This window comes from Nerophis ophidion, linkage group LG07 (genome assembly GCF_033978795.1).
Source record: "Nerophis ophidion isolate RoL-2023_Sa linkage group LG07, RoL_Noph_v1.0, whole genome shotgun sequence".
NCBI classification, from domain to species: Eukaryota; Metazoa; Chordata; class Actinopteri; order Syngnathiformes; family Syngnathidae; genus Nerophis; species Nerophis ophidion.
The window spans coordinates 56,950,138-56,962,277 of NC_084617.1; the positions used below are offsets into that span (position 1 = coordinate 56,950,138).

The 12,140-nt window shown below is 46.5% G+C and overlaps 1 protein-coding gene across 7 annotated transcripts in view; it reads right to left on the minus strand.

The window, feature by feature from the left end:
- Window positions 1-12,140, minus strand: part of ank1a (ankyrin 1, erythrocytic a) — a 314,583-nt gene that overhangs the window by 47,137 nt on the left and 255,306 nt on the right. For all 7 annotated transcript variants that reach the window (XM_061906616.1, XM_061906615.1, XM_061906614.1 and 4 more), the window contains exons 32-35: window positions 5,142-5,370; window positions 4,930-5,058; window positions 4,751-4,870; window positions 4,592-4,676 (exon numbers count right to left, since the gene is read on the minus strand). In XM_061906616.1, the coding sequence (XP_061762600.1) occupies window positions 4,592-4,676; window positions 4,751-4,870; window positions 4,930-5,058; window positions 5,142-5,370 (563 nt within the window). The remainder of the gene's footprint in view (window positions 1-4,591; window positions 4,677-4,750; window positions 4,871-4,929; window positions 5,059-5,141; window positions 5,371-12,140) is intronic.

Here is a 12,140-nt window from a genome sequence, read left to right on the forward strand (position 1 = left end):
TCGACACGCCGGATATTTGAGGCATTAAAGAAACCCCGCCCGGACAGGCCCGTAAAAGAAGACATGTCAGGGGTAAAAGAGGACGTATGGTCAGTCTAGTCCAGGGGTCGGGAACCTTTTTGGCTGAGAGAGCCATGAAAGCCAAATATTTTAAAACGTATTTCCCTGAGAGCCATATCATATTTTTTTAACACTGAATACAACTAAATGCGTGCATTTTTTAATTAAAACCAACATTTTTAGAGTATAATAAGTCTCTAATTTGTTTTAATAACATTATTTCTTGAACAAGTATGGTAGAAAACGGTTGGATTGATTAAAATGCTTGAGAATGTTTTATATTTTGAAAGTTATTTTTAACATCGTGATTACCAGCGGAATTATTCATTACTTATCGTGTTAAGCAATGTCAGCTAAGATTTATCTGAGAGCCAGATGCTGTCATCAAAAGAGCCACATCTAGCTCTAGAGCCATAGGTTCCCTACCACTTATCTAGTTTATACCAGGGGTGTCAAACGTACGGTCCGTGAACAGGTGTTCGTTATCGTGCCGTGATTTCACCAGTCCGGCCCACTTCAGAGAAGATTTTTCTCCATGTGGCCCCCGATCTAAAATTAGTTTGACACCCCTGGTCTATACATTCAATGGTAGCTAACATTAATAGCTAAACTTTGCTATCATTAGTTGACCACACACAAAGCTAATGTACCATATGTGCATATGTGTTACGTACGGAAGTAGTTTATGTCATTAAATGCTAAAACCTGGAAGCGGATGTAATGCGTTAAACACTTTGGAAATGTTGTGCCTTCTAGGCATCCGCATGAAGGTTGCAAATAGCCCCTTTAAGCCGAACAAGAAAGAAAATATCCTAGATCATTTAAACTTGACTCGTAGTACAGGCTCTTAGTCTGCCAGAGAATGTGTTATCAAGGTAGCGTCTTTGTTTATATGTAGTGAGTATTTCGACGTCTATTAAGATTCAGATAAAAAAAAAAAAAAAAAGAAGTGACTAGCGACATTTTCTGGGGTAATTGGGCACATTTAGAGACTCTAACGTTGAGCACGTGTCACTCGTTTCAACAAGTAGCCTGTACTGCCCTTTTGGCCTTTTTAATGCCATTTGCATTGTTTTCTGCATGTAACAATACAATTGTTCGCTTCACTTTTTGCTTCCAAAAATATTGCATGCTCATGCCTCATTGCCAATTATGGAAATTAGAAGATGACGTCATCTATCCTCCCAAACACTGACTGTTTTGCCGTTTGTACATGAGTGAACAGAATTAAGCAAACACATTTATTGCATCGGTCATTTGAATGCCAAGGAAAATAGAATATTAAAACATTTCTAATTATATCCATTTTCTACCGCTTATTCCCTTTTGGGGCCGCGGGGGGCGCTGGCGCCTATCTCAGCTACAATCGGGCGGAAGGCGGGGTACACCCTGGACAAGTCGCCACCACCTCGCAGGGCCAACACAGATAGACAGACAACACTCACGCTCACATTCACACATTAGGGCCAATTTAGTGTTGCCAATCAACCTATCCCCAGGTGCATGTCTTTGGAGGTGGGAGGAAGCCGGAGTACCCGGAGGGAACCCACACATTCACGGGGAGAACATGCAAACTCCACACAGAAAGATCCCGAGCCTGGATTTGAACCCAGGACTGCAGGACCTTCGTATTGTGAGGCAGACGCACTAACCCCTCTTCCACCGTGAAGCCTATATTTCTAATTATAATTGTTGATAAATATTTTTTTAAATAATATGTATACGAATATATGGTATATTATTTTTAGTTTTCTTTTTTCTGGTATGCAAAATGTGTGTTTTGTGCGCAAAACTATCTTCTTATAGCACGGGGGTGTCCAACTCGTTTTTATTAAGGGCCACATCGCAATTATGTCGACCCTCCAGCTTGTAACAGTGAACATGTATGAATATAAATGTGTTACACAATTTTCATAAGCAGCTCTTTTTATTGTAATTTTTTTCACTAACAGAATGATGGATACATTGCTTTGTAATTGTAAGTTTGGCGACGAGCAAATAGCTAAGTATTTATTTTTGACAAATAAAAAAGAAAAAAAAAATAATTTGAGTATGTTGTTGCATGAACACATAATATTAAATTGTAGAACATATGCAATTCCATTTTCTGTCCAAGAAAGAAAAAATATATTAGCCAAAAAGTGCTTTATTATTTCCAGCCTTTTGCAGGCTACATTAGAAATAAAATGGCAGGCAACATTAAATGATGTTGCGGTCCACATTAAATTACGTGACGTGATCTGGGCACCGTGGCCTTGAGTTTGGCACCTGTGTTATAGCCTTTTTATTTATTACCTTCCTATTCCTATGATTTACTTTCATCTTTCTTTCATTCCCTTTTATTTCAGTCATGTTTATGTTTGTCCTGTTTTCATGTACATTACACAGCAGGGAAGGGATACCAACAGCCTCATTCCTGGGTAGATCTCGTCTGAGAAGAAGGGGGGCGGGGTTAAATATTTTGCAATCCAGTCTGCTGAAAACGATGGAAAGTACCACTCTTCATAGCAACTGACGCTGTGTTTGAAGTTGGAATTGCCAAAAAACATATTTTAAGATATTCAACACTAAGTGGATAGTGCACCCCCCAATTCGTCACGTTTCATGTGTCAGGTAAACCGCAACGAATGGGACCATATGAATCCCCTTCCTGCTGTATGGTGCAACCGTGGAATTTCCCCAAGTTTTTTTTTTATTCCTTCTTTAAAACAGCTATATAAAGTAGGGGTTAGTGTTGTCCTGATACTAATATTTTTGTACTGGTACTGGTACCAAAATTATTTTTGCTCCTTTTCGGTACTTTTCTAAATAAAGGGGGGCACAAAAAATTGCATTATTGGCTTTATTTTAACAAAAAATCTTACGGTACATTAAACATATGTTTCTTACTGCAAGTTTGTCCTGAAATAAAATAGTGACCATACAAGACAACTTGTCTTTTAGTAGTAAGTAAACAAACAACGGCTCCTAATATAGCTGCTGACATTCTATCATTTTGTCAACATTATTAAGGACAAGTCGTAGAAAATGTAATATTACTGTACTTGTTCATTTACTGTTAATATCTGCTTACTTTCTCTTTTAACATGTTTTGTCTACACTTCTGTTAAAATGTAAAAACAAAAACACTTATTCTCTTCTTTGATACTTTAGATTAGTTTTGGATTGATACCACAAATTTAGGTATCAATCTGATACCATGTAGTAACAGGCTCATACATTGGTCATATACAAAGTCCTCAATGTTTCCAGGCACATAATTCCTGAGTTTGTAAACATATTATGAATTAAAAAAAAATGAAAGAGGATGTTGTGATGCCAAAAAATATCGACTTAATCATAATAGTATCAACTAGATACACTCCTGTATGTCAGGCTTGCCACTGACAGTTTGTTTGTGTTTTAGTTTTTCCTCTGCGTGTGTTTAGTATTTCCTGTCAGCACTCTTATTTTGGTTCAGCTTCCTGTTTGTCTCCCTGTGTGCTGTTTTCCCTCAGCTGCGACTGATTGGCACCTGGCCACACCTGTTGTCAATCAGCCCACTCCTATTTGTACCTGCTTTGTCTTGAGTCAGTTGCTGGATTATTGTATTGTCGTTGCCACATGTCGCTCTTGTCGTTGCTATCCTGTCGTGTCGTTTTATTGCAGTGTAGCGGTAAGCTATATTCATTTGTTTGTAGCTTACTGTCTTTTGTTCCCTGCTTACATTTTGTTTTTCACCCAACAAGTAACGACTTCTGCTTTCCTGTTTGCTACCCGCTAGCTTCCACGCTAGGCCCCTTTTTGTTTCTTGCTAGCTTCCATGCTAAAGACTCTTTCTTTGTTATCCGCCCACATGCGCGCTTTTGGTTCGAACACTTTGTTGGTTTTGTTCTAGTATTTTATATTAAAACCATGTTTTCTCATTCCATGCCTGCCTCTATCTCTGCATCTTGGGGTTCGTCACCTACTAACTGTGACACTGTACTTGGTATCATTACAGTGGACCTTAAGTGTAGATCCACCCACGGTGTTTGTTAAGCTACGGTGTGTAGTGAAGCATTCTTAGCTATTTTTCATCCTGCATAGATGATACTAGTAAGAAACTTACTTTATTTGTCGCCATGGAGGCGAGGATTAGTGATTTAGAAGTATCTGCAACACTGCTGACTGAGTCTGAGCATTAGCCGCTAGCTTGCTAGCCATGTCGTAAAGCACCTCTTCCTGAGGGTGTTTCAGTGTTATAACTTCACCTTTATCATCAGTTTTTAAGCCAAAATGCATCCATTCTCCCTTTTCTGACTAAACACTGTGTCTGCTTGTGTAAGTACTCCGTGATTGTGGGCTACCAAACATGCTCGTCTAAAACCAGCATTGAGACCACGTGACGATGACGGGTTGCCAGACCGGTACTTTTCAGAGGCGGTATAGTACCGAATATGATTCATAAGTATCACGGTACTATACTAATACCGGTATACCGTACAACCCTAGTAGGGATACATATTCAGCTAATGTATTAATAGTCAGAAAATAATGAGATGCGTCGTACCCATGGCAGGTTCATTCAGGGCGCTGTATCGTTCTCTCAAAGCCAACGGGGTCAGAGTTCGCCTGCGGTCTTCACTTCCAATAATCTACCAATCCAGTGAAGAAAAATATGAGTTATTATCTAAAGAAGAGTGTTGGGTAGATGTGAGTTGCACTGTACCTTGATACATGGAGGCATGGTGATATTGAGGTTGCACAGTACATGTTGGCTGTCTTCATACTTGGTGGTCTTACGCAGGAAAGACAGGAAGCCGGCGGGCTCTTTGCTGCTGTCTCTCACCTAGCACATACGCACAGTAAGACCAATGAAGACCGGAATGTTCAAATATGTGGCGCTACCTTAACAGAGACAGGAAGTCTGTTGTCTCTGAAGGCCTGGAAGCTGAAGCAGCGAGGTTGCTGGGCCGCCTTCCGCACTGGCACCAGATTCCCTGAGCATTCCAGGTGAAGCGGCATTCCCTCCATTACCTGTGAGCGGCAAAACACAGGCAGGAAATTCAAACTCGAGTTTGACCAGGTCCCCTCCTGAGGATAATAAGGCTGGAACAGACCTCGATGTCTCTGCTGCGGGCCACCTCTGCGAAGTTCTCGTGCTGTTCCAGCGTTTTATCCATCTTGTCGTCTGTCATGCAGTAGCAGCGTAGTCTGCCTTCCCGCAGTTCGTTCATCTTTGCGAAAACAACAAACTTTGCCATGTAAGGTACAGCGGACAGCTCTTTGTAGAGGAGGTTGGCGAAGGACACCGACTCTGCTGTGCGGGGACAGTCTGCCAGCCAGAAGCTGAGAGAGAAAAATCCATCATTATTTTTCTTTAATACAGTATATGACAAAAAATATGCTGTATGTATGGTGCCTCAACTTAAGAGTTCCCTCACTTAAGAGTGTTTTGAGATAAGAGCTGTCTCTCAGCTCATTGGTATGCTTGAAGTTGCAAGTAAACATTTGAATTACAAGCATCCCCTGGTGTAGCAAATGTCACAGTGCACCCTGCAAGATCCGACCAAAACATACTGTGACTTACTCGCTAGCATTAGATTATAGCAAGAGACGGACAAAACTTTGTTTTCCAACTATGGGAAGGAACAAACTGAGTCTGAAGAACAGTGCTGAGAAGAAGAAGTGGATCATCTTCATTGAATTAAAGGATTACAGTGGGGCAAAAAAATATTTAGTCAGTCACCGATTGACCAAGTTCTCCCACTTAAAATGATGACAGAGGTCTGTAATTTTCATCATATGTACACTTCAACTGTGAGAGACAGAATGTGAAAAAAAATCCAGGAATTCACATTGTAGGAATTTTAAAGAATTTATTTGTAAATTATGGTGGAAAATAAGTATTTGGTCAACCATTCAAAGCTCTCACTGATGGAAGGAGGTTTTGGCTCAAAATCTCACGATACATGGCCCCATTCATCCATCCATCTATTTTCTACCGCTTATTCCCTCTTGGGGTCGCGGGGGGCGCTGGCGCCTATCTCAGCCACAATCGGACGGAAGGCGGTGTACACCCTGGACAAGTTGCCACCTCATCGCAGGGCCAACACAGATAGACAGACAACATTCACACTCACATTCACACACTAGGGCCAATTTAGTGTTGATCATTCTTTCCTTAACACGGATCAACCGTCCTGTCCCTTTAGCAGAAAAACTGTCATGACACGGAGTCGAACCCGCGTTTCTTCGGCGGCTGGAGCTGCGGCCGCCTCTGCTGACAGCGCGCCAAGATGCGCCTCCTTTGAGAGCGCACTCAGACTTGTCCCCACTCGTGCTGAGGGCAGCACGCCTGCGCAGCAACAAGCCTGTGGTCAATCAACAATCGACACACCTGAACTTGATGAAAGGGAGCGGCATAAAGACCAGCAGACCCAAGGAACCTTTGCCAGAACGTCGCTAACCTTCCCGTAAGCTTCACGTCTGGCATCCCCTTCCCCGTGATTTCCTCACCTTTGCTTTGCTCTCTCTCTGTGTATCCCTGGTTCATGTCTCTTTGTGTGTTCACAGTGACTCCCCTGCCTTCTGTGATCAAGCCTTGTCCTTCGACATCCAACCGGATTCCTGACTGCCCTCCTCGATCCACGACCTCCCTGCTCGGACCCAGACTACACTGCCTCGCTCCTCCCCACGACCCATTGCCTGTCCACGAACTGCCTCTTCGTCTTGCCCCTCGTGATTCGACGAAAGATTACAACCAACACTCACAGACAACAACCCTGGGTAACATTTACATTATTAATATTACACATAGTCACACTCATTCACTTAGAGTAGCATACACATGTCATATATTTATCAAAGGTTTAAAATAAACCTTGAAAGAACCGCAGTTCTGTCCTGGTTGTCGCCTCCTTCCCTTTGAACATAACAGTACGTTCTGGCCAACAACATGTCGGAACCAGGTGACAACGGTAAGCCCCAGCCCCGGACATCCAGATCCTCCGACCTGGCAATCCTTAGCTCCGTGGTTAGCGAACATCAGGTTCGTTTTTCTGCCCTTGAGGACAAATTAGAGAGAGACTTTACCCGACTACATTCCAGACTGGCCAACATGTGCCCTGGGGCCAGTCCAGGACCTGTGGAACCCCCACATGCTTCTCCAGTCAGAAGACCTGAACACAGTATTCTGGAACGAGAGCCCAGAATTGCCAGCCCTAGACCCTTTGAGGGGGACTTTGAACTATGTCGAGGGTTTTTGGTACAATGTGACCTCATCTTTCGTCACCAGCCCTCCCGCTATTCCTCCGATGGTGCCAAGATTGCATTTATATTTTCTTTGCTTTCCGGCCCGGCTCTCAAGTGGGCTACTGCCGCAGTCGACAGGACCATGGGGCTCAACTCCGACTATTCTGCATTCCGTGTGGAATTTCAGGCTGTTTTTGATCACCCCAAGGATGGGGGGGACGCGGCCGGACGTCTGCACTCCATCTCACAGGGCTCACGTTCCGTGGCAGCCTATACCCTGGAATTCCGGACCCTGGCGGCGGACAGCGGTTGGGGGGACAGGGCACTCCAAAGCGCATTCCGTCGCGGCCTCTCTGAAGAGATTAAAGATGGTCTGCTGAGAGACAGACCTCTTTCCTGCAAAGACCTCATTGAACTGGCCCTCCAATTTGACTTAAGACTTTGTGAGCGAGCAGCAGAGCGAGACCAGAGAGCTGCCTCCAGGAGCCAAACTCTGCCTACCTTCAAGGCAGAGGTGGAACCAGACCGTTCCTCTAATACCACTACTATCCAGGTGAACCATACCTTATTCCCCCGTAATGAAGAAAATCCAGACATACTGCTCCCCACTATTCTGGCCTGGGACAAGAGGAGCATTCAAGTACAGGCATTTGTGGACTCTGGAGCTGACGAAAGTCTTTTGGACTACAAGTTCGCCCGGCAGATGGGCATTCCCTTGATCTTCCTGGACAAGACGCTGCCAGCACAGGCCCTGGATGGACGGCCATTGGGCCCCATCAAATACCGCACGGAGCCCCTTTCCATGACCATTTCTGGTAACCATAAGGAGACCATCAGCCTATGGGTGCTGGAGGCTCCAGTAGCCCCACTTGTGCTTGGAAGATCTTGGCTTCGTCACCACAATCCCCATATTTCCTGGACTTCCGGCAGAATCCTAGCTTGGGGCACACCATGCATGGCCAACTGTCTTGGGTCGGCATCCCCACCGGTCCGCCAATCCACTACCCCGACTCCCAAGGCTGATCTATCCCTGGTTCCTGCTTGCTATCACGACCTAGCTGAGGTCTTCAGTAAGGTACGTGCTCTGGGACTACCCCCTCATAGGCCCTATGACTGTGCCATTGAATTACTCCCTAACGCTACCCTGCCGTCTAGTCGCCTTTACAGTTTGTCTCTTCCAGAGAAGGAGGCCATGAGGAAGTATATTTCGGAGGGTCTTGCCACGGGCATAATTACCCCGTCCAAGTCTCCACTGGCGGCGGGATTCTTTTTTGTGGCCAAGAAGGACGGGTCACTTCGGCCCTGCATTGATTACCGTCACCTCAACAACATTACCATCAAAAACAAGTACCCTCTTCCGCTACTCAACTCTTCCTTTGAGTCCTTGGCACCTGCAACCATATTCACCAAACTGGATCTTCGGAACGCCTATCACCTGGTACGTATCAGAAAGGGAGACGAGTGGAAAACTGCCTTCAACACCCATATGGGGCATTATGAGTATCGGGTAATGCCCTTTGGACTTACTAACGCACCTGCAGTTTTTCAAACACTAGTTAACGACATCCTCCGTGACATGCTGGATCAATTCGTGGTTGTGTACCTTGACGATATTCTGATTTTCTCCCGTAACCTCTCTGATCACCAGCAACATGTTCGACGTGTCCTGCAACGCCTCTTGGAAAATTGTCTATTTGTTAAGGCAGAAAAATGCTGCTTCCACTCCTCTTCGGTTGAATTCCTGGGATTTGTGGTCGAAAGGGGTCATATAAGACCCGACCCGAAGAAGGTGGAGGCCGTGGTGAAGTGGCCGCAACCAACCACAAGGACGGAACTTCGGAGGTTCCTCGGCTTTGCCAGCTTCTACCGACGATTCATCCAGAACTTCAGTAGGGTTGCGGCACCGCTCCACGCTCTCACGTCTACAAACGTGCCTTTCGTGTGGACTCTTTTGGCTAGGAAGGCCTTTGAGGAACTAAAGGAGCGTTTTGTTTCCGCCCCCATTCTAGTCCACCCCGACTTGGACACTGCCTTCTTGGTTGAGGTGGACGCCTCAGACTCGGGGATTGGGGCTATTCTCTCTCAAAGATCCAAGAGTGACAATTTGATTCATCCTGTTGCCTTCTTCTCTAGACGTCTGACTCAGGCCGAACAGAACTATGATGCTGGGAATAGAGAGTTATTGGTGGTCCACGAGGCCCTGGTGGAATGGAGACACTGGCTGGAAGGAGCTAGACACCAGTTCCAGATTCTGACCGACCACAGCAACCTTCTGCACATCCGAGCTGCAAAAAGAATCAACAATCGCCAGGCAAGGTGGCAGCAATTTTTCTCCCGCTTCAATTACGTGCTCTCTTTCAGACCAGGTTCCAAGAACACTAAGGCTGACGCTCTATCCCGGTTATTTGTAAGAGAGTCCACCTGTCCGTCAGAGGCGGAACCCATCCTTCCTCCCACTCGTATTGTGGGGATGGTAACCTGGAAGGTGGAGGACCTGGTAAGATCTGCGCTGCGTTCCAATCCAGGACCAGGAGGTGGACCACCCAACAAGCTGTTTGTCCATCAGGAGCTACGACCCAGAATCCTGGATTGGGGGCATTCCAGCCTGTTTTCTTGCCATCCAGGTTTTCAACGAACCCTATCACTGCTGCGAAGACGTTTTTGGTGGCCATCCATGGCCAAAGACACTCGTGAGTTCATCGCTGCTTGTTCTACTTGTGCCCGTAGCAAGACGTCACACAGGCCTCCTGCTGGTCTCCTTCACCCTCTCTCCATTCCTGCCCGTCCTTGGTCACACATTGCTCTGGATTTCGTCACGGGATTTCCAGCATCTAGAGGTAACACCACCATCTTAACTATTGTTGACCGTTTTTCCAAAGCAGCCCACTTCATTCCGCTCCGCAAGTTACCTTCTGCCTCAGAAACGTCTGAGCTTCTCACACAACACGTCGTCAAGCAACATGGTATCCCGGTGGATATCGTCTCCGACCGAGGCCCTCAGTTTACATCACAAATATGGAGAGCCTTCTGCAAGGGAATCGGGGCCTCGGTCAGCCTCACATCGGGATACCATCCCCAGAGCAACGGGCAGGCTGAGAGGGCGAACCAAAGCTTGGAGACCATGCTACGCTGTGTCGCCAGTCATCAACCTACGTCCTGGAGCAAATATTTGCCTTGGGTGGAGTTTTCCTATAACTCCTTGAAGAGCTCCGCTACCGGCATGTCTCCATTTGAGTGCTCGTTGGGTTATCAACCCCCCTTGTTTCCCCAACAGGAACTGGAAATCGCTGTGCCCTCGCCTAGGGCTCATATTAGGCGGTGTCAGAGGGTGTGGAGAGCCGCTCGTGCGGCCTTAAAGAGGGCCTCTGAGAAGATGTGCCGCAACGCCAACCGTCATCGCATTCCAGCACCGTCGTATCAGCCAGGACAACAAGTTATGCTACTCACAAAGGACCTCAGCCTCCAGGTACCATCTAGAAAATTGGCGCCACGTTACGTTGGTCCTTTTGCCATCTTGTCCATCATAAATCCTGTGTCTGTCAAATTGGCTCTTCCACCCTCTGTCAAGCGGCACTCAGTGGTCCATGTGTCCCAGATTAAGCCGGTAGCGGAGAGTTCTCTGTCCCCTGCTACCCCTGCCCCTCCACCCTCGAGGTTCTTGCCGAATGGAGATCAGGTTTGGACGGTCAAGGAAATACTCAGGGTCCGTCGACAAGGTAGGGGGCTCGTTTATCTGGTAGACTGGGATGGATATGGGCCGGAAGACAGATCTTGGGTGCCTGCCTCCTATCTTGCCGACCCCTCTCTTCTGGAGGATTTCTACCGTGCCAATCCTGATGCTCCCCGGCGCTCGTCGGGGGCCTCGCATAAGGGGGGAGGTACTGTCATGACACGGAGTCGAACCCGCGTTTCTTCGGCGGCTGGAGCTGCGGCCGCCTCTGCTGACAGCGCGCCAAGATGCGCCTCCTTTGAGAGCGCACTCAGACTTGTCCCCACTCGTGCTGAGGGCAGCACGCCTGCGCAGCAACAAGCCTGTGGTCAATCAACAATCGACACACCTGAACTTGATGAAAGGGAGCGGCATAAAGACCAGCAGACCCAAGGAACCTTTGCCAGAACGTCGCTAACCTTCCCGTAAGCTTCACGTCTGGCATCCCCTTCCCCGTGATTTCCTCACCTTTGCTTTGCTCTCTCTCTGTGTATCCCTGGTTCATGTCTCTTTGTGTGTTCACAGTGACTCCCCTGCCTTCTGTGATCAAGCCTTGTCCTTCGACATCCAACCGGATTCCTGACTGCCCTCCTCGATCCACGACCTCCCTGCTCGGACCCAGACTACACTGCCTCGCTCCTCCCCACGACCCATTGCCTGTCCACGAACTGCCTCTTCGTCTTGCCCCTCGTGATTCGACGAAAGATTACAACCAACACTCACAGACAACAACCCTGGGTAACATTTACATTATTAATATTACACATAGTCACACTCATTCACTTAGAGTAGCATACACATGTCATATATTTATCAAAGGTTTAAAATAAACCTTGAAAGAACCGCAGTTCTGTCCTGGTTGTCGCCTCCTTCCCTTTGAACATAACAAAAACAGCCCCAAAGCATGATGTTTCCACCCCCATGCTTCACAGTAGGTATGGTGTTCTTGGGATGCAACTCAGTATTCTTCTTCTTCCAAACACGACGAGTTGAGTTTATACCAAAATGGATACATGGATGATACAGCAGAGGATTGGGAGAATGTCATGTGGTCAGAACACCATACCTACTGTGAAGCATGGGGGTGGAAACATCATGCTTTGGGGCTGTTTTTCTGCTAAGGGGATAGGACGATTGATCCGTGTTAAGGAAAGAA